At 41.8% G+C, this 17,954-nt stretch overlaps 1 protein-coding gene across 3 annotated transcripts in view; it reads left to right on the plus strand.

Moving 5' to 3' along the window:
* Positions 1 to 839: 839 nt before the first annotated feature.
* The window catches only part of UQCC1 (ubiquinol-cytochrome c reductase complex assembly factor 1), a 39,929-nt gene continuing 22,814 nt past the window's right edge, over positions 840 to 17,954 (plus strand). Inside the window, exons 1-6 of one of the 3 annotated variants that reach the window (XM_080627774.1) lie at positions 840 to 897; positions 3,824 to 3,928; positions 5,713 to 5,817; positions 7,230 to 7,337; positions 10,508 to 10,580; positions 14,710 to 14,767. In XM_080627774.1, the coding sequence (XP_080483900.1) occupies positions 874 to 897; positions 3,824 to 3,928; positions 5,713 to 5,817; positions 7,230 to 7,337; positions 10,508 to 10,580; positions 14,710 to 14,767 (473 nt within the window). In that variant the 5' untranslated portion in view covers positions 840 to 873. Of the gene's footprint in view, positions 898 to 941; positions 1,268 to 1,870; positions 1,985 to 3,823; positions 3,929 to 5,712; positions 5,818 to 7,229; positions 7,338 to 10,507; positions 10,581 to 14,709; positions 14,768 to 17,954 lie in introns of those variants that run through there. The other 2 variants (XM_080627775.1, XM_080627773.1) reach the window with 2 other exon arrangements.

Below are 17,954 nucleotides of genomic sequence, written 5' to 3' on the forward strand. Positions count from 1 at the left end.
AGAAGTCCAAGCAGATGATTCCATTGGCCCCCTGAGGCCTGATATTTAAGAACATATGAAAGATTTCTAAGGACTACTGTTGGAGTTTCAGGGCCATTAAAGCGGCTGCTACTGCCCTCTTGGGAAGCTGACATCCCAGTAAATATGCTGGGAAAGAGAGGAGTAGAATATTATAGCTCCCCAAGCCCTTTAAGCCAGCAGTGCTGCTGAAGAGAGCAGCCCTGCTCTCTTCCCCAGCTGCTCTTGCTCACATCTGCACCAGCCTTCTGCGTACCAGGACTAACATTTGTGAGGTGATGTGGATGTGATCCAGATTAAGACTAACGTGGCAAAACAAGCCAGCTCCTTATAACCTGCTGGGTTGTTGCTCAGGTTCATTCTGTGGCCTCATGAAAGCAGGTGCCAGCAGAAGGAACGAGCAGGGAATACACAGCAGCAGCAGCTGGGATTGCTCTTGGCAGCCGGGCGCTGATTCCAGAGCCTGTGGGGTACCGGCACGAGGGGCTCTGCCATGTTCTCCTGATGCTACTGCCGTGAAATCCTCACGGTGGCACCTGTGCAGGCTCACACAGATGCCATCTGCTTGGGGCAACCGGAATGGCCAGGTCAAAGCCAGGGGAAACCATCGCTGCCCTCTCTGCTGCCACAGATTCTTATGGGTCTAGCCTTTGAGAAGAGGACTGGCCATAGCGACCAACACGGGTCTGCCACCTTTCCCGGTCCCGAACCAAGCTCCAACCCATGCCACCCCCTCCCCGACCTCCCTCCGCCTCCCTCCTCACAACTCCTCTCTCCTCAGCCGTCCGCCCCGCCCCGCGCATGCGCAGCCGGCTGGCGGAAGGGGCCTCGCCGGCGGAAGCGGCGGGAGGCTCCATGGCGGCGCTGGTGCGGGCCGTGGTGAGTGCCGCCGGCCGGGATCGCCTCCTCCGCCGCGAGGATGAGCGGTGGGCTTGGCCGGGCGCGTCCCCGCGCGGGGTCCCAGCGCCACCGCTGCTACAGCGCCCGGCCCTGTCCGCCGTGCCCGCGGGCCGCCTGTGTCCTGTCCCAGCCGGCGCGCTAAGGACGAGGCTGCCCGGCGGACTGAGGGCACCCGCTGTTTGTGGGGGGCGGCGGCGGCACCACCAGCGGCTCTTCCCGCCCTGCGGCAGCGCTCTGTGATGAAACAGGGGGAGCAGCTTGTCCTTCAGAGTTTGAGTTTATATAAGAATCGTGAAATGCGTTAGTACTCCTCTTCGGGGCTTGAGAATTGGGCTTTTTCTTCACTCTGGTACTTCTCTTGTTGCTTGTGTGTCCTGTGGGGTGCGGATTGCCATTAAGAGATTCTCCTCTGACTTCAGAGGTGTTTGATAGCAAGGTTAATATAAAGATTGTGATTTCTGTGCTAAGTGGAAGAGGTTAGGTTCCTTTGAATGAGAACGGATTACTAATCACACAACTCCTTTTTCATGCATTTGTGTGCATTTTTTCCTTTCTATTAGCCCTTCAAGTCTTTGGAGCTGAGTACCACTTTTAAGCATATAGCCTAGAAAGACGTTTCTGCCTGGGTCTGATATTCCATCATGGCACAAATACAGAGCTGGCTTGGTGGGTACTGATCTGTCAGGAAGATGAGAGGCCTTTAGTCAGTGCTCACTTAGGAAATCAATTCGCTAAGGTCTTGGAACTGATGTCTTGGGGTGTGGGTTTTACAGGCATGCTGTGTCCTGTCCTTTGAGCTCTCAATCTGAAGGCAACTGAGAGCAAACCTGCCTGAGAGCAATCCAGATGCAGTGAGCTTCAATTCCTGCTTTCTCCTCCTGTTCCTACTCTTTTTTTCTTGCTCATGTTTTTGCAGTGTTGCCTGCCATTGTCTCCTCCAGCGTTTTTCTTGTCCACTGTGCTCCAAATGCTGGAGCAGCAGAACCGTGGCAGCATGGATGGGTTCAGCTGTCTGCAGAGCTGTACCCCCAGGGTGCAGTTTGCAATGAGAACCTGCTTGCAGAAGGTGAAGGACTTGTCTCTTAGGCTTACCTGTCCCTGGGTAACTCCTCTCCCAGCTGCTTGTGGCATTCATCTGGCAAACTATGTCCTCAAGAGCTTGCAGCATGATACAGTCATGATTATTGTCCAGACGTTTCAGCTCTGCTAGTTCTTACTGTCGTTATCATTAAAGTGTTATCATTAAAGCTGTTCTTTACCTAAGAAGAGATCTTGATGAATAGCTTGATTGGTACCTAAGGATTTCTTAGTGGTTGCCAGGAGGATTTAGAAGATCATAGTGATATCCTTTCATCTGTACCTTGACAAGGCAGCCGGCTGCAGGAGGTGCTTGCACTGTGTGGGCTATTCCTGAGTAATCCCATGCAGGTTATGCTCGGTACCTTTTGCTGTTGTCTTTTCTTTATTACTTGTTTATCACACCTCACCTTTAAAATGTGAATATGCTTATTTTATGTGTTCATATGTCTCTGTCCACTTTTGTTGCAGTAGTGCTTTTTAACAGCTATAAACTCCACATATTCAAGCTCTAACACATAGTGCAACCTAGGCATGCTTTCCTTCATGTTACAGAGAAAAAGCTTCAAAAAATTGTCAGATGCCTTGGAATCTTGTAATAATTATTTATTACTAGAAATGCTATGTTTTCTTTCTCACTTAAGTGTTTGTTAAACTGGTTATATCAGAGCACTGGATTACCTCAAGAAGTACTTTGTGGTACACAGCTGAAATAGTTTTTTAGATAGAAATGTATCATTTTAATAATTTCATTTGCTGGGTAGTGGTATTATGGAGAAAGAGCAGCAACTTAGTATCACTACAGTAGAAGTGGAAAGGTAGTAGTAATGAACACTAATCACATTTGTTATGGCAGGGTATCTGTCCCCTCACAGTTATTAAAAGCCCAGTTCAATTCCTTAAATGGATTGCAAGTGCCCCTCTGCGAGGTGTTGAGAAGACAGTACTGAGGGACAGTAGTGACTCTGCAGGTACAGGAAGCAGGGAACAGGAACTCAAGTTGGTTTTGTATCTGTTCCTCCTAGTCTTTGAGCACATCTGCTAGTCTCATAGTCATCCTTTCACTGGGTGCCAGTAAGAGGAGTTTGAGGTATTTATACAAATTAATGAGATTTCACTGGAGTCTCAAAGCTAAGCTTTATGTTGGATGCTTCAGTCTCTTTAATCGTCTTTGTGGCCAATTGAAAATGAAGCTGGCTTTAGTAGAAAGAAGCATATCCATTCTGATAATGTATACATTATTTCCAGTGTTAATGTAGAATATGTATGATGGAGGCAAAATTGTGCTAACTTGAATACTGCACAAAATGAAAGGTGCAAAGACAGTGCGGGCAAAGAAAACCCTGCTTGTTTTCCATATGATCTGACATTTTCATTACAGAAAATTATTATCTTCACCAACATTTATTGGGACAATATATGCTTTTGAAATATTGAAATTCTTAGCTGTGCCTGAGAAAAGTAAGACAAAGATGCACAAAATCTAAAGAGTTGGATTAGGGCTTTTTAGAGACCACTCAGTCAATTGAAGAATTCTACTTAAGCATTTAAATTTATTCTGTATATATAAAACTTGTGGTGTAGTGTTATGATGTAGACAGCCCACCTTTTCCTTTGACAGCTCTGGCTTTGCCATCAAACTTGGGTTGTGTGCTTGTACTGCAGACAAGATTCTTTTAAAACCAAAATTTATGCTGCTTTCAAGCACAAGTTGGGAGTTTCATCTGAGCATTGTGGTATAAATGAATAAAACTTGTGGAAGCAGGAGGACAGTTCAATGTTTTCGGGGTGCTAAGGTCCTTTTCTTCATTGCTGATCTCTGTTGCAGTGCTGCCAGACAGGAGTAACTCAATGGGTAGCAGCATGCAGTGGATTACTACAGACAGCCACAGTCCAAGGCCAGTGTAGACAGATGCTCTACAGTACTTTCCAGGTAGGATGTCAGAGTATGTTAAAGTGTGTAAAAAATGGGATAAGTTTAAATTACTAAAAAACCTCATGGTTTTGTTGTTTGTTGTGTGGTTTGTTTGTTTTGGTTTTTTGGTTTTTTTTTTTATAAAGAGGCTTCCAAAAGTGATGTCTTCACTGTCTGTGTATTGCTGAAATATCAAAGCAACTTAAAAGCTTTCTGATGCTAGAAGTGTGAGCTTCCACTCTTCAATAAATACTTGTCTTCATTCCAGTTTTTTAATGGATCTAAATGATCTGTTGTGGGTAGATTAAACATGGAACTCCAAATGTAGGTCATTTTTCCAAAGCAGCTGTTACAAGCTAGTCATGATGGCATGTGATTTCCAGCACTTTATTTAATAGAGCATCTCCACTGTACAGTAGTGTTGGACTTGCTAGTACTGATGGTGTGTTTATCTGGCACAGCACAACATTAAGTAGTGCTGTCAGTGGGAAGTACAGCTTTGCAGTTTTGCTTCCAGTTCTGTAATATGATGCATGGTGTTAGATTGTGTCTACCCATAGAAAATTAACTAGAACATCTTGTAAGAGCAGTTAATAATGAGGGGAAAACTGTGTAAGAAATGGGAGTAGATGCAGGCTCTCTGAACAAATTATAGTGTACTGTCGGTGTTTCCTTCTTGCATACAATCAAATGAGAGATTAAGCCTTTTTTTATCTCCATGTGTATTACAACTTGTATCATAGAGCCATGACTTACAGAATTAGAAGCTTGCCTGTGAGCTTTTTGGCTTGAGTGTCTTTTGTCAGATAAGACTTCCAATCCTGGTAAAATTGACTGTGATTTTGTGACACACCATACTGTTGAAACACCAGTTCCATATCAAGTAGCATAAGGTGTGGAGAGTAGAGAGAGAAATGAGCAGTTGTGAAGTTCATTGATGAAGTTGGGCTCACTTTGAGCTACCAGTAGATTCAGCAGACTTCTGGGATGACTGCTCTGATGAAACCAGTATATTTACTTTGTCTGAATTTATTGATAATAAGCTGCTGTTCATCTGGCTGTGCTGGGAGGCTATGATAAGTGTTCTATTCAGTGTGCAGCTTCTTACCTAGAGATCCCATTCACTCTTACTTGATAGTTTTGTGCAGTAGCTCTAAGATACAAATTATATGAAGATCAGGTTTGAGGCCATCTAAGAAGGTGCACAAGTCCATAAGACCTGATGAGATGCATCCACGGGTCCTGAGGGAACTGGCAGATGAAATGGCCAAGCCATTATCCATCATATTTGAGAAGTTGTGGCAGTCTGGTGAAGTTCCTGCTGACTGGAAAAGGAGAAGTATAGCCCCCATTTTTAAAAGAGGGGAAAAAAGGAAGACCCAAGGAACTACAGGACGGCCAGTCTTACCTCAATGCCTGGCAAAATCATGGAGCAGTTCCTCCTGGAAACTATGCTAAGGCACATGGAAAATAAGGGGGTGCCTTAAAGGGGCTGACAGGTGTTCTCTAGTCAATTCCATCAGTATGAAGTGTTCTCCAGTCAATTCCATCAGTACATTTACTAACCTTACAAAATGTGTGTTGTGGAGCATTGATCATGGACAACCATTTTGTTTGCAACAGTTATGATAAGAAATTTCTGGATTTTGTAATATTTTCAGGATTAGACTAAACTGTAATTCACTTAGAAGCAAACCAAAGGAACTGAGGGTAATTGGTATAAAGTTGTGTCAATGGTCTCTTCATCTTTTTTCTTTTTTTCTTTTTTTTTTTTTCCTGTTTTCATTGATCATTTTTACTAGAGACACAAGCCTGGCCATTTCCCACTATCTGAATCCTGTGGTGAATTGATTCAAGCCAGTGGAGCCATTACACAGCAAAGCAGATCATTCTCCAATACACATAAGGTTAGAAGAGTTTGAGGTTTTCATTGTCTGTGCTATTGTCATTGTGCTAGGGATTACATAGATACTGGTACAAAACACTTTTCAAGTCATGTATAAGATGTTTCAACTTTTATATAAAATGTTTTAGTATAGTGTGAGCAATGGATCCAGTCATTTGAGAAGTGCTTTCTGTTCCTCTCCAGAAAATGAAGTGCTAGCACAGGGAGATGCAGTTACAGTTGGGTTATCTGGGGTGAAGATTCCAATGAATCTTCATTCATTCAAAGAAGCCTGAGGGCTTCTTTGCAATGAGAAAAGAACTAAGTTAAGGAGAGGAGTTATTGAAGTGGGGACAGATGTGCCTTTTTTTAAAAAGGGAAACACAGAAGCTGCCCCATACATGAAGTGACAAAATGTTTCCTGCTTCTTTAGCTTGGGAATAATGTGTGATGCACACTTTTGCTGTCTGCTAAACATTGAAAATCGTCATACGATCTACTACTACTAATTAATTATTGTGTAATAATTTATTTACTGTTCATATGTACAGTTTTGTTAATTTGTGGTCTCTACATGTCTTACATATATGGTCTTTTGTCTTGGAACAGAAGTTTTCTGGAGCATGAATCATCTCCGTAAGATCAGTTTAGTACTTAATCCAAGGGAGTCGGTGTCTTTCAACTGATAAATATCCTGATCCTGCTCTTGTTAACTCAGTGTGAGGGAAATGGCAAAATGAAATGTATACACGAGAAATGAGAGGACAGGAGGAAAAAGAAAGTTAGGGATGGATGGGTAAAGCTTGCATAGAAATCACACTCCCAGTATGCTGTCTGCCTGATCGGGTATTTTGCTGGTGTAGAGTTAGAGGTAAATACTGAGAAATAGTTTTAAATGGTCATTTTGATATGGATAGACAAAATGAAGGAAAGCAAAGAGATGTGTGGAAGGAAAGAACTCCTGCTTGCTTATGCCCCCCTTCTTGTACCTGCACAGGCATCATTTGCAGAGCAAATCTGGAAGAATAATGGATGACAAGGTGGTAGGTCTAACAAGCCAGGAGTGATGTGAATGAAGTCTAGGCAGACGTGCAGAATAATGAAAAAAGAATTGTGGCATTTCTTGGAAAAGGGAATCTAGAATGGGAGCCATATTTTGGAAAGCAGGTTTCTGTACTCTTTGAGTCTGAGCTTCCAATGGGATGCTTTTATCAAAAGAGTTCTGCAGTGTTTGCATGCATAAACAGAAGAATATCACATAGGAGAAACAGTGTAATATTTTGCAGAGAAGACCTAAATATCTTTTTGTTTTGTTGAACAAAGAAAGTAAGCAAAGCCCCTAAAATTCTCTATTAAACTTGTAACTTTTCTAACTAAACTGATTTCTCAGTTTTAATTGCTAAGACTGAAATATGTGATATTTTGGTTTTACAGCATCTTTCTGCAAAAGATTCCGTGCAGCCATCTGAAGAGAAAGTGGGCACTTTCACCAGGATAATAGAAGCATTGGGTTTCACAGGACCACTGAAGTATAGCAGATGGGTAAAGCATTCAGTTAATAATTCTTTGGTTGTTTGATGCTTTCAGAGTTCAAAAAGCAAACAAAAATGCCCCCGCTTTTTTCTTAGTGATAGGAGCAATACTTAATAGAACAGTTCTAATTATTACCCGTGTAAATTCCTTTTTTGTGATGTGAGGAATAATAATCCGTAGCTTGAACCCGCCTTGATATATGCATTGCCATCGTTACCTTAAGTAGGAATATTGCGTTTGGTTTCTAGTGTCTAATGCCTTCTTGAATTTCTTCAGATGTTTATCTCTTCATTTTGCACCAGAGAACACAATCACAGCCTTGCTGTTGAAGTTAAACACTCACAGAGACCATCATCTTCTCTGTAATGGTGACCAACTGGAGTTACCTAGAAATAATTTAATTTCAGGAAAAGCGTATTCTGATACTTGTCTCATGTGCTCCTCCAGCCCACAGCAGTTGTCTCTTTCAGGACTTCCTGCATGAAACTGGGCATTTTTCTTTAATATCTATCTATCTATCTATTTATCTATCTATCTATCTATCTATCTACTTGTCCAGATGCACTTTGAACTCTTGTAAGTTTATAGCGCACATAGCATTCAATGTTAGGGAGTTCCATACCTTGAGTCCCCACTAAGGGAAGAGGTACAGTTGCTATCAGTTGGTGCCTTTTAATTTTGTACTTAAAGATAATAGTGATTACTCTTTCCTTGGAGTGTATGTTCACATTCTCCCTTCCACTGATGGTTTTATAGACTTGTATATTCCATAATATCTTAGTCTTTCTCTGAACTAAGGAAACTTAGTCTAACTTGTTTCTGTTCCTGAGGCTCTTTCATGTTTTGATTTTTGTTGCCCTTCTCAGATACTCTTTCAGTATCTGTATTTCTGTGACAGAAGGGTGTCCCAGACAGACAGTAGTGAGCTATGTTCTCATTGCTGTTTGAGTCACTGGTCAGTAGTAGCTGACTGGGGCAGTCACACATAGGTCCTCCTCTTTCATGGTCTTTAAATAGTCCTTTCATAAAGCAGTTGTTAACATTGACTAAACTTACGAATTCTGTAAGAGACACCTTGAGTTCCTTATGCAAAAGGGAAAGACAGGAGTTGAAATTCATTATTTCTGGCTCTGAACTAGGACACAGTATAAACGAGTGAGAGAAAAAGACTGAAAGAAGGGCTGAGCCTAACTGTGCAGGAGTTAAAACTCGTAAGGTGCTTTCAGTATCTGCAAGGCAGAGTGGACGTCCGAGACTAATGCTGATTGCATCTCACTCCTTACAAAGAAAATATAAAGATAACTGACATTTAAGGGGTTTAGGGATTTGCTTTTAATCAGGTGATGCTAAACCTCATGAGAGAGCAGTTTCTCTCCCGTGTGCTTGGATACATACTGTTGTAATAAAGTTTCTTGTTAGCTGGAAGTGTTGATTCAGAGTTCTCCTTAATTGCTACTCTTTACTGCCTGCTTTTGGCTGGGGAGCTTGGATTTGGAGGGAGTTATTTTGTGGTTAGGGCCCAAGAGACGTGAGTTCATTTTTGGCCTTGCCAGTGCTTTCTGTGAGATCTTAGGGAAGTTTCTTAATATTTCCCTGCTTTTTTTCCATTTTCTTCTCCCTTCCCCCACACCTCTTCTACACCCTAAAGCTTCCATGATTAAATTTCACCAGTTTCTCCGGTATTACCACCTTTACTTAAGGGCTGCATTGCAGGGGCTGTTCTTTACAATATGTTTTTAATGTCTAGTAACGCCTGGTCTGGGGCAATGGCTTTCACTGGGGAGATCTCTACTCCCAGGCTAGACAGCATTTCCTTTATAAAGGAATCCTTCAGAACTCCAGCAAGCAGTGTGAATTATTTTACTGCAAGAAGTTTAGATGTAGACTTGATTTGTGACAGAAATCTGAGATTATTGAATAAGAAAAATGATGGGTCCTCTGTTGCCACATCAGGATACCAGTAGAAACTTCCTTATTTTTCTTTTGGTGGAAGGAGACACAAGGAATTACCTTGGTAATTTGAACTGCCATTTGGTAGGCAGAGTGCTCATCTCTGAAGTACAGTGAGCACTGAGGTGAGCCCTTGTGGATGTCATGCCCTAAGAAGAAAACAACCAACCCAGGAATGAGGGACAGCTATTCTCTTTAAGATCCTTGCTATCAGTTATTGTGCTCTTTGAAGCTTCAGCATATGTATCTTGGTTATAGATGATGCTCTGGAAGTGTTTGTGATGCAGTGGTAGGCCAAGAACAAAACTAGAAGTGCCAGAGCACCTGAGTGTACCTCATGTCATTCATCACTTGGGACTCCTTGGTAACTTGTGAAGCTTGGTTGGTCAATTTTCATTTTTGTAGGAAAAAAAGATGTTTTTAGGACATGTCTGGTATGTTAACCTCTTTAAGATTTAAAACTTAAATTACGCAAAACACTGAGTGTTATACGTCAGTTAAGGTTATTGGAGAAAACCAGGAATTGTGATTTGGAGTCTCTGTAAGGAATGACATTGGATTTATTTTTCTATAATGACAGAAGACAGGCTGAGAAAGTTGGGGCTGTTCAGCCTGGAGCAGAGAAGCTGTGTGGAGACCTCAGAGCAGCTTCCAGTATCTAAAGGGGGTTACAAGGATGCTGGAGAGAGACTCTTCGTCAAGGACTGCAGTGACAGGACAAGGGGTGATGGGTTTAAACTGAAACAGGGGAGATTTAGGTTAGATATAAGGAAGAAGTCCTTTACTGTGAGGAGGCTGAGGCACTGGAATAGGCTGCCCAGAGAAGTGATAAGTGCTCCATCACTGGCAGTGTTCAGGGCCAGGTTGAACAGAGCCTTGGGTGACATGGTTTAGTGTGAGGTGTTCCTGTCCATGGCAGGGGTTGGAACTAGGTGATCTTAAGGTCCTTTCCAACCCAAACCATTTGATGATTCTATTACATTATACTAGATTTGAAGGGTATTAAAGAAGCCTGTCAAGAATTTGGTTTTGCCTTAAGGCAAGTTTGATTCTGTTTATATCATTCCTGGCCGATACAATAGTTTAATGTGCTCCTGAAAACCTCAAGTGATTGTGATGCTCAGGAGAAAGCTCTTCAGCAAATGCTAGTTTATGTGTTTAACAAACTCAGTAGTGTTCAGTACCTCTTATGATGAATACTTGAAATATTGTCTTTTCTTTCTCTTTAGAAGATTAAGGTGGCAGCTTTGCGCATGTACACGTGCTGTGTGGAGAAAACTGACTATGAGGAATTTTTTAACAGTAAGTAGTGGGCTTGCTGGTATTTGGAGAACTTCTGATGAAAATTCATTGCATACATTTATACCAATAAATACGACAGCAAAAAAGACTTGTCAGCCCGTAACAGTGCATGGTCAACTAGAAGCTCTGAAGTGGCGAAGGTTCAAGGGTAGACTCTGGAGTCTGGGATTGTTACATTTTTGCCTGCTGCAATGGAGAACAAGAGCAAGGGTGGGATAGGTAAAACCCATAATATCCTGGACCTTGAAAGGTATTGCCTTTTTTCTTACCGGGGTGGGGTAAACTACGAATCCAGGTATCTCCTTCCTTTTTACTGGGGTCATATGGTCTCTGTGTCCTACCCTGTCCCATGACCAGTTGTGAGAAGGTCCAGTATAACTCAGATGCAGGTGTGAAATCATTCCTATCCTGATGCACAACTTTATTTATGATAGAGAGTCAGTTAGATCACAGTGTCCTACCTGTCTCTCTTCATTATTGATGGGGCAGGTTTGGCTGGAACTTAAGAGACTTTCTATGTTTTACTGATCATGACAGCATTAAACCCAGACACATTTCTTGACTCTGTAGAGAGTATGACTAGAAGAGACACAAGTCCCTCCTTTAAGTATATAGGCATGGATTTGATGGATGGACCACTCGGTGAGTGCTTGCTGCTGCAAGATTTTCCAATGGTTCTCAGAAGGTTTTCCAAAACTGTGATGTGGTTTCAGTGGTTGCAGGAGGGAGAGAACTCTGTGAGCAGCAGGAGTCATCATTAGTGATCAAAAAAGGAGAATCTCATTTTCCCTGTGCACATACCTCTCCCCAGCTGTGTGCCCTCCCAGGCTTTCTCAGATAAGTTCTCTTCTGTTTGTCATATTTGCCTCTCAGATAGAGGCTTTGCTATTTTTAACTGGTGTTTCGCTATCTCTGCTTAAGAGATTGTGCAAAGAGATATAAATGTTGCCCTAGATTAAAATATAAAGGAATTTCAAAAAATATCCGTGAAAACATACTGGCACAGATTTTCAGGCTCCAGACTGGTGAAATAACTTCAGTTGTATTCTTAATATTGTCATACTGTTCTGAAGAGAAAATTCCCAGAGCTTCCCCTCACTTTACAAGTATCACAAACAGCAGGCAGCCTTTCCTTCAAGTTTCACCGTTTTCTCCAGAACTACTTGTATTTTTGCTCTGTAGTACAAGTTGTAGCCAGTCCATCTCTGAATTTACACTGAGGAGAACATAGGTTTGCATTGGCTTGAGGCTGTTGTTAGGTAAGGAACAACATCACTTGTTTTACTGAGATTGACAGTGTGTTGGTGTTCTAAGAACACACACAGTGTCTGTGGTTGTGATTCCACAGAAATCATTGCTTTCAGAGGAAAACAGATACAAGAAGTTTCTGTTAGTTCTATGTAGTTAGAGCTGCAGTTGTCTGGGAGGTGAGCTCTACAATTCAACAGGCATGTGATCTATGTTCAAAAAATAATTCCTCTAAAAACACAGATTATGTGATGAATTGATTTTGCCAATATAGAAGCTTTAGATTGTGGTTCCATGAGCAGCTGAGTCAAAGTAGTGGCCAAAGAGTTCACTTCTCCATCTTCCTCTACCTGTTTTCTGGACTGGACAATTATGTCCTCTGGTGAACTGAAAGAAAATGGCCCAGTTTTGTACTAAGTTATTCTTTTAGTGTGTTAGTGACTGTAAGTGGCACATGGAAGGGTCCGGTGGACAACTGTGCCATAAAGTGGGTGGTGAGGGAAACATGGCCTTTCATATGGCTCCTAGTGCAGCCACCAAGCAACTTGAAAGGGCTGGAGTTTACCTCCAGGACTCTGGATTCCTCTGTCTCCCTTAGCCCATCAGGTGCCTTACAGGCACTTTGCTCTCTGCTGTGCACAGGGGAACACTGACATAGTGCACCTGAACTGTTTTTTTACAGGAAGTGGAGATACTATCGAATTGTGTCCTTCCTAAAATTGTGGTAGTGGCAAAGATGATCTGTCATATGAAAGAAAGTCCACATTCAAATTTTGCATCTCTTGCCTGATAAATTTTAAGGTCAGAATATGGCTGGAGGAAGAGGTATGTCCTCATAATCCTGAGCATTCATGTCTCTTACTGTATGCAGACATGTGAGTAGGATGTGTTCTGTGCACAGATTTATTCCCCAGCTGATAATAGTCACGGTCATTTCATAGGTAGCTTTATCATCAGACATTTTTTTCTGTATCTAACTGTATTTTAAAAGGAATAGTTTTCTGTTTCATTATAGGGTGGCTCTTTCTCCCCAGTTAGTTTCCCAGAATAAGGTGTTCCAACCGCCCAGATTTTATAATTACATTCCTTTTAAAAAGCTGATACCTGAGGGCAAGCTTCATGCTTTAAAGGAGCCATCCCACCTTTAAATTTACACTGTAGACAGTCCAAATATAGAAGCTAAAAAATGAATTATAAAAATAGAAGTTGGAAGAAAAAATTCTCCCCTCCTGGATACTGAATAGGGCTTTAAAAACTTTCAGTATTTCCAGTAGTAGAGGTGTGAGCTTTGCTTTCCACTGAAAAGTGATTTCTGTGGTGGGAGACTGATACATGGCAACTTCAACTTCAGAAACCTCTATTGAACTAAGTGCTTTACTCTGAATCTTGCCTCTGGAACCTTCATTTAATGAAATGGTTTGAATAATGGAAGCATTGTGTACTCTTGCCCTAGTTAGAGACGTCTTGGCATGCCTTTAGGCCAAAGTAGTCATTTCTAGGCACATGAATATTTCTAATAGGAAAGAGAGAGCCAAAAGGGGAGAAGGGTGAGGGAAACCCGTGTTTCCAAACATAGACTGTCTTAGAGGTGGCATAGGTGATGTATGGACACTGATGCTGAAGCTTGGTACCTCCTAGGCACTGATGGAGTCATCTCTCTAGAGAGGGATGAATAGTGGTGGTTTGCTTGGTGGTTCTGGTGGTTGCCTGATCGTATAAAAAGAAAGAGGCTGTGAAAAGTTTTGCTTCATGATCCAGGTGAATCTCTTTGGTAAGACTTGAGAGACAAGAAGTATAGGAGTCAGGAAGGGAATATGTGTTTAAAAAGAGATTGGATGTGGCACTTGGTGACATGGTTTAGTCGAGGTGTAGGGCATGGGTTGGACTCGGTGATCTTGAAGGTCCCTTCCAACCTGGTAATTCGGATTCTGATTCTGATATATTCAATGCAGAAAAGATAAAGTTGACTTCTAGGGGCATATCTGACTGGAGAGTCTATTTCTGAATACTGTGGCCTTCATACAGCTAAGTCCAGAAGATAAGACCAGGTGCTGAGTAGGCCAAGGTGATCAAGATCCTTTGCATTAGGTACTCTTCTTGAAAACTTATTCAGGAAACAAATGTAGAGGTGATTTCCTAGGAGGTAGGTTTGAGACTGGCAGGAACAGAAGGACTTGATGTGCACATAACCCATAGGTCCATGCTTTTCAAGCATGGGGAAGAGGAATATGGTTTCTGTGCCACATAACCTTAATCTTTAGCCTCACATACTAATGGCACGTGTAGATCCATAGTGTGAACGTGCATGTGGACTTAACCATCCCTGGAAAACACAGTGGCTCTCAGAGTAGAACTAAATCTGGAAACAGAAATTGTTACTGTGGTTGGTTGGGTTTTAATCCTAATGTAGAACAGCTAGAGGCAAGGTATGCTAGGAGTGCTGTGGGTTGTACAGCCATGTAGTAAATCAGAAGAGTAGGAGCAAAGACCCAGCCAGTACATGTTAGAGTGTAAGAATGGAGCAGAGCACCCACTGATAATTCCCTCTTATTCTCTACTGCTTTGGGACTTCTTGAGCTAGAAGCCACATGTTTGTTTAATTCTCCACTCCCAAATACTGTCTAAGTGAGATCAAAACACACAAAATCTGTGGAATCTACAGCATGCTGTTGCTGCATGTTCTGGAGCTTAAGCACAAGTCTGACAGTAAATGATGTTTGCTTCTGATATGTACATATTGTATAGGGTCAGAAATGAAATATTAAAGTGTATTTAGGTTTTGGGGTAGTGAATTTCTCTTAGGTGCAAAACGTGATGAAATTCATATTAATATTTGGCTTTGGTTTTGTGTTTGTTTTTTTTTTTCCCCCCTCTCCTCAAGGGTGCCAAATGCCTGACACTTTGAATTCATGGTTTCTAGTAGCCCAGCTTCATGTCTGGTAAGTGAAAAATAATCCAGTAGTATAACTTATCAGGAAAAAGATATGTACCTTAATGTGAGGAAAAGTGGGCTCCATGGTTCCTGATAATAGTGGTCATATTGAAATTACTCATTCCCGAATTTCAGCGGATCTGTACTAAAGAACAAAGGGAGCCATACAGAAGCTTAACATCTCAAAATTCCTCAGGAGTGGAATGATTTCTGCCATAAGTTTTCTAAAAGCCTTCTCAGCCCATGTGGAAAAACCTTAGTTGGGTGTTTTAGGAAAAGTTTAAGTTTAAATTTATGTAAAATTTGTGGTGATTGAAGTTGCTGCTCATCAGAAGCTTTTAACAAATTATAGCACTGGCATTTATTCCTGCACCTCTGAAACGTACATGCAGGTTGGTGAATGCCAACTTGGCTACCTGTAAAAGTATTTAACACCTTGAACATTAAGTTTTTTCCTTTTTTTATTTGTGAAAATAGTAGCCAAAAAAATCAGGTTTTCATCTAGCATTACATCCTTGTAAAGGTCAGAGGGATGCACAAGGGAGTAGAGTAATTTTTGTGAAGTGCCAGATCTTTCAGGAGACTGAAGTCCATAGACTTGGGTTCAGCTATCCAAAGGCTGAAAGGAAGTTTGTACTGAAATAGCTGCACTTAAGTATAGGCCCCTTATTTCCTTGTCTCCTTTTTTCCCCTTTCCCTCCTTTTCATTTCCTGTCTCCTCTGTATATTGAAAGATGGGGCAACTCATTTCACTAAAGAATGAACAAATTAGCAGAACTGTTGACATTATAATCAGTTAGCGATGTGTAATTGGATAAGGAAGGCCCTCAAAATTAGCAGATTGTGTACTTCTTACTGTTCCATGTTTAAAAATGGCTTTGAAAAGTTAGTAAGGTAATTGTTCGTATTGATATTTGGAAAATGACTAAAAGAAATACTCAAACCCAAACTCTTAAGTATCTGGGGGGAAAACAGGGAGGGATAACATGAATATGCAAAGAGCACCCTAGGTTTTTATTCACATCATCATGATTTTGCATAGACAGGAAAAGGTACCCTGTGATACACAGCATCAGAAGTGTAGTACAGCAGCACACCTAAACTGCATGGCACTGAGCCACCTCACAGCAGTTGACAGAGTGGTGTCAGCTACTACTTCTGGTGTTAAATCAGTCTGCTGGCCCTATGGGAATACCAACAGGAGCAGTTGTAGCAGAGGCTATTGTGGGAAGCTGCTAGATCTCATTTAAGATGGGTCAACTTAGAGAAGCTCCTGTTCCTTTTGAGGCATCCTTTCATATGATTTTCTTCTAAACATAATCTTGCTGCATAACTGCATAAATTACCCAACCCAACGAATTTCAGGTAGATTTCCAAAGATAGTTGGGAATAATTTTGCTTTCATGGTTTGATGAAGATGAGTCAGTATTTGAATATGCTACAAAACTGTAGTGAAATGATGAAATGTTTCACACTGCAGTGATCAAGTTGAAAGGTTTATAGTTTCTAGAGTCTGTGTCTTTTAAACCTCAAACAGCAGGTGTAGTAACAAACTACCAAATTCTCAAATAAACTGCAATATTCCATGATCTCACCCATGGTGCTGCAGAACAGCTCTGTGACAGCACTATGCATCCAAACACAGCTGCCTTTTAGGCTTCGCGGGTAGCAGGCGTTACTCTGAACACTGCTTCAGCCCTGCTCATCAGTGACCAATTGTTAGCTGTTGGTCTGTGCACTGCTCTCCTCCTGCTCCACCACCACTGAAGGCAGAGTGGATAGGAACCAGTATTGATGCTCGGGAGGAGAGGAGCTTTTCTTGCCAAGCCACTCTTACTTTCCTCCCCCACATCCCTCCGAGCTTGCATATTCAGCAAGAGAAGTATAAAAATGCTTTTCTTAGCCCCAGATTAGTCTCTTAAACTGAGTCGTTTTGACTTGTTAAGAGTGGGTAAAAATTTGGAACACAGTAACTCTTACTAATTAACTTTTTCATGCAGCTCAGTTACGTAAATGCACAAGAGGAGCAAAGGTTTTGAAATGAATGGAAGTAGAACACAAGTTTTAAGCTCTTTGTCCATTTGTTTTGTGGACTGATAACTGGACAGCTGTTCTCTGAGTTCTGGAGCACTTTTTTCGCAGAAAGTATTGTCATCTTTCTGAGAGCAAGTTGAGGATTAATTTCCTGATACCATCCTAATTGCACTGGTTTGCTGGGACAGTGGTGCTATTGGACAGGTACCGAGTCATCACTGCCACAATATAAACCTTGGGAATCCTTACACAGCTCTGCCACAGTCTTCTCTGACTGCTGACCTTCCCCTTCTCTACCCAGAGTGTCTCAGTCATTCTACTGTTGGGTATCAGTGAGTCTACTTATCATGTCCCAGTCCCTCTCTCCTGTCTTCTGACCTCATTCCCCCTGGCTTGTGTTGGAGCCCTAGCTGTCTCTTTGATGGCCAGTGTCATTTTCAGCAGTTCTCCATCTAGAAATCAGATTGTGGTCTGTGAGCTTTTCTTCTTTCAATTTGGTATTTCAGTTGAATTGCCCTTGTATGGGACTTCAATATGTGGTTATAACAGAAAAAAGAATATAGGACTAAAGCAGTTTTTGTTACCTTCAGCTTTTTTTGTCTCTGACCCATAACTGGCAAGAAGTTTTGCTTTCTTTGCAGGTTAAAAAGTATCTTCCCTTTACTAATCAGTAGACAAGATAGAATCCATCATAAAGACTGGCATCTGTCCTTTTACAGGTCAGCTCAACGGACAAGCTTCAAGCATTTGATTCTCCCTCTTGAACTGGCATTCCCAGATCACCAAATACTTCTAATGCCTGTAGGGAGGCCCAGATCTTATGTCGACTGAAGAAATGAACAGATTAGAAAAAAAATCATCATTTTTACCTACTAACTCTAGTGGCACATTCACTACTGTTAGTATTCAAGTCCTTCAAAGTGGCCCCCAGCAGTTTTGCTCTGTTGTTTTCACATAAGCTGTGAGAAGAATTTCTTGTGAGCAGTTTCCCACCTGTAGCATGTCTGTGTGCAAAGCAGTGATTTCTTCCAGCTCCAGTGTTTGAGCATCACCTTGTCTGCAGTCAGTCCTGGACAGGCAGTTCTGACTCAAACCCCAGGAGCAGAGCTGTTAGTGAGGTGGAGAAGGTGGGCCTGGGGCTGGTCTCCTGGCTCACGGAA

The sequence above is a fragment of the Psittacula echo genome (genome assembly GCF_963264785.1).
Source record: "Psittacula echo genome assembly, chromosome: 12".
NCBI classification, from domain to species: domain Eukaryota; kingdom Metazoa; phylum Chordata; class Aves; order Psittaciformes; family Psittacidae; genus Psittacula; species Psittacula echo.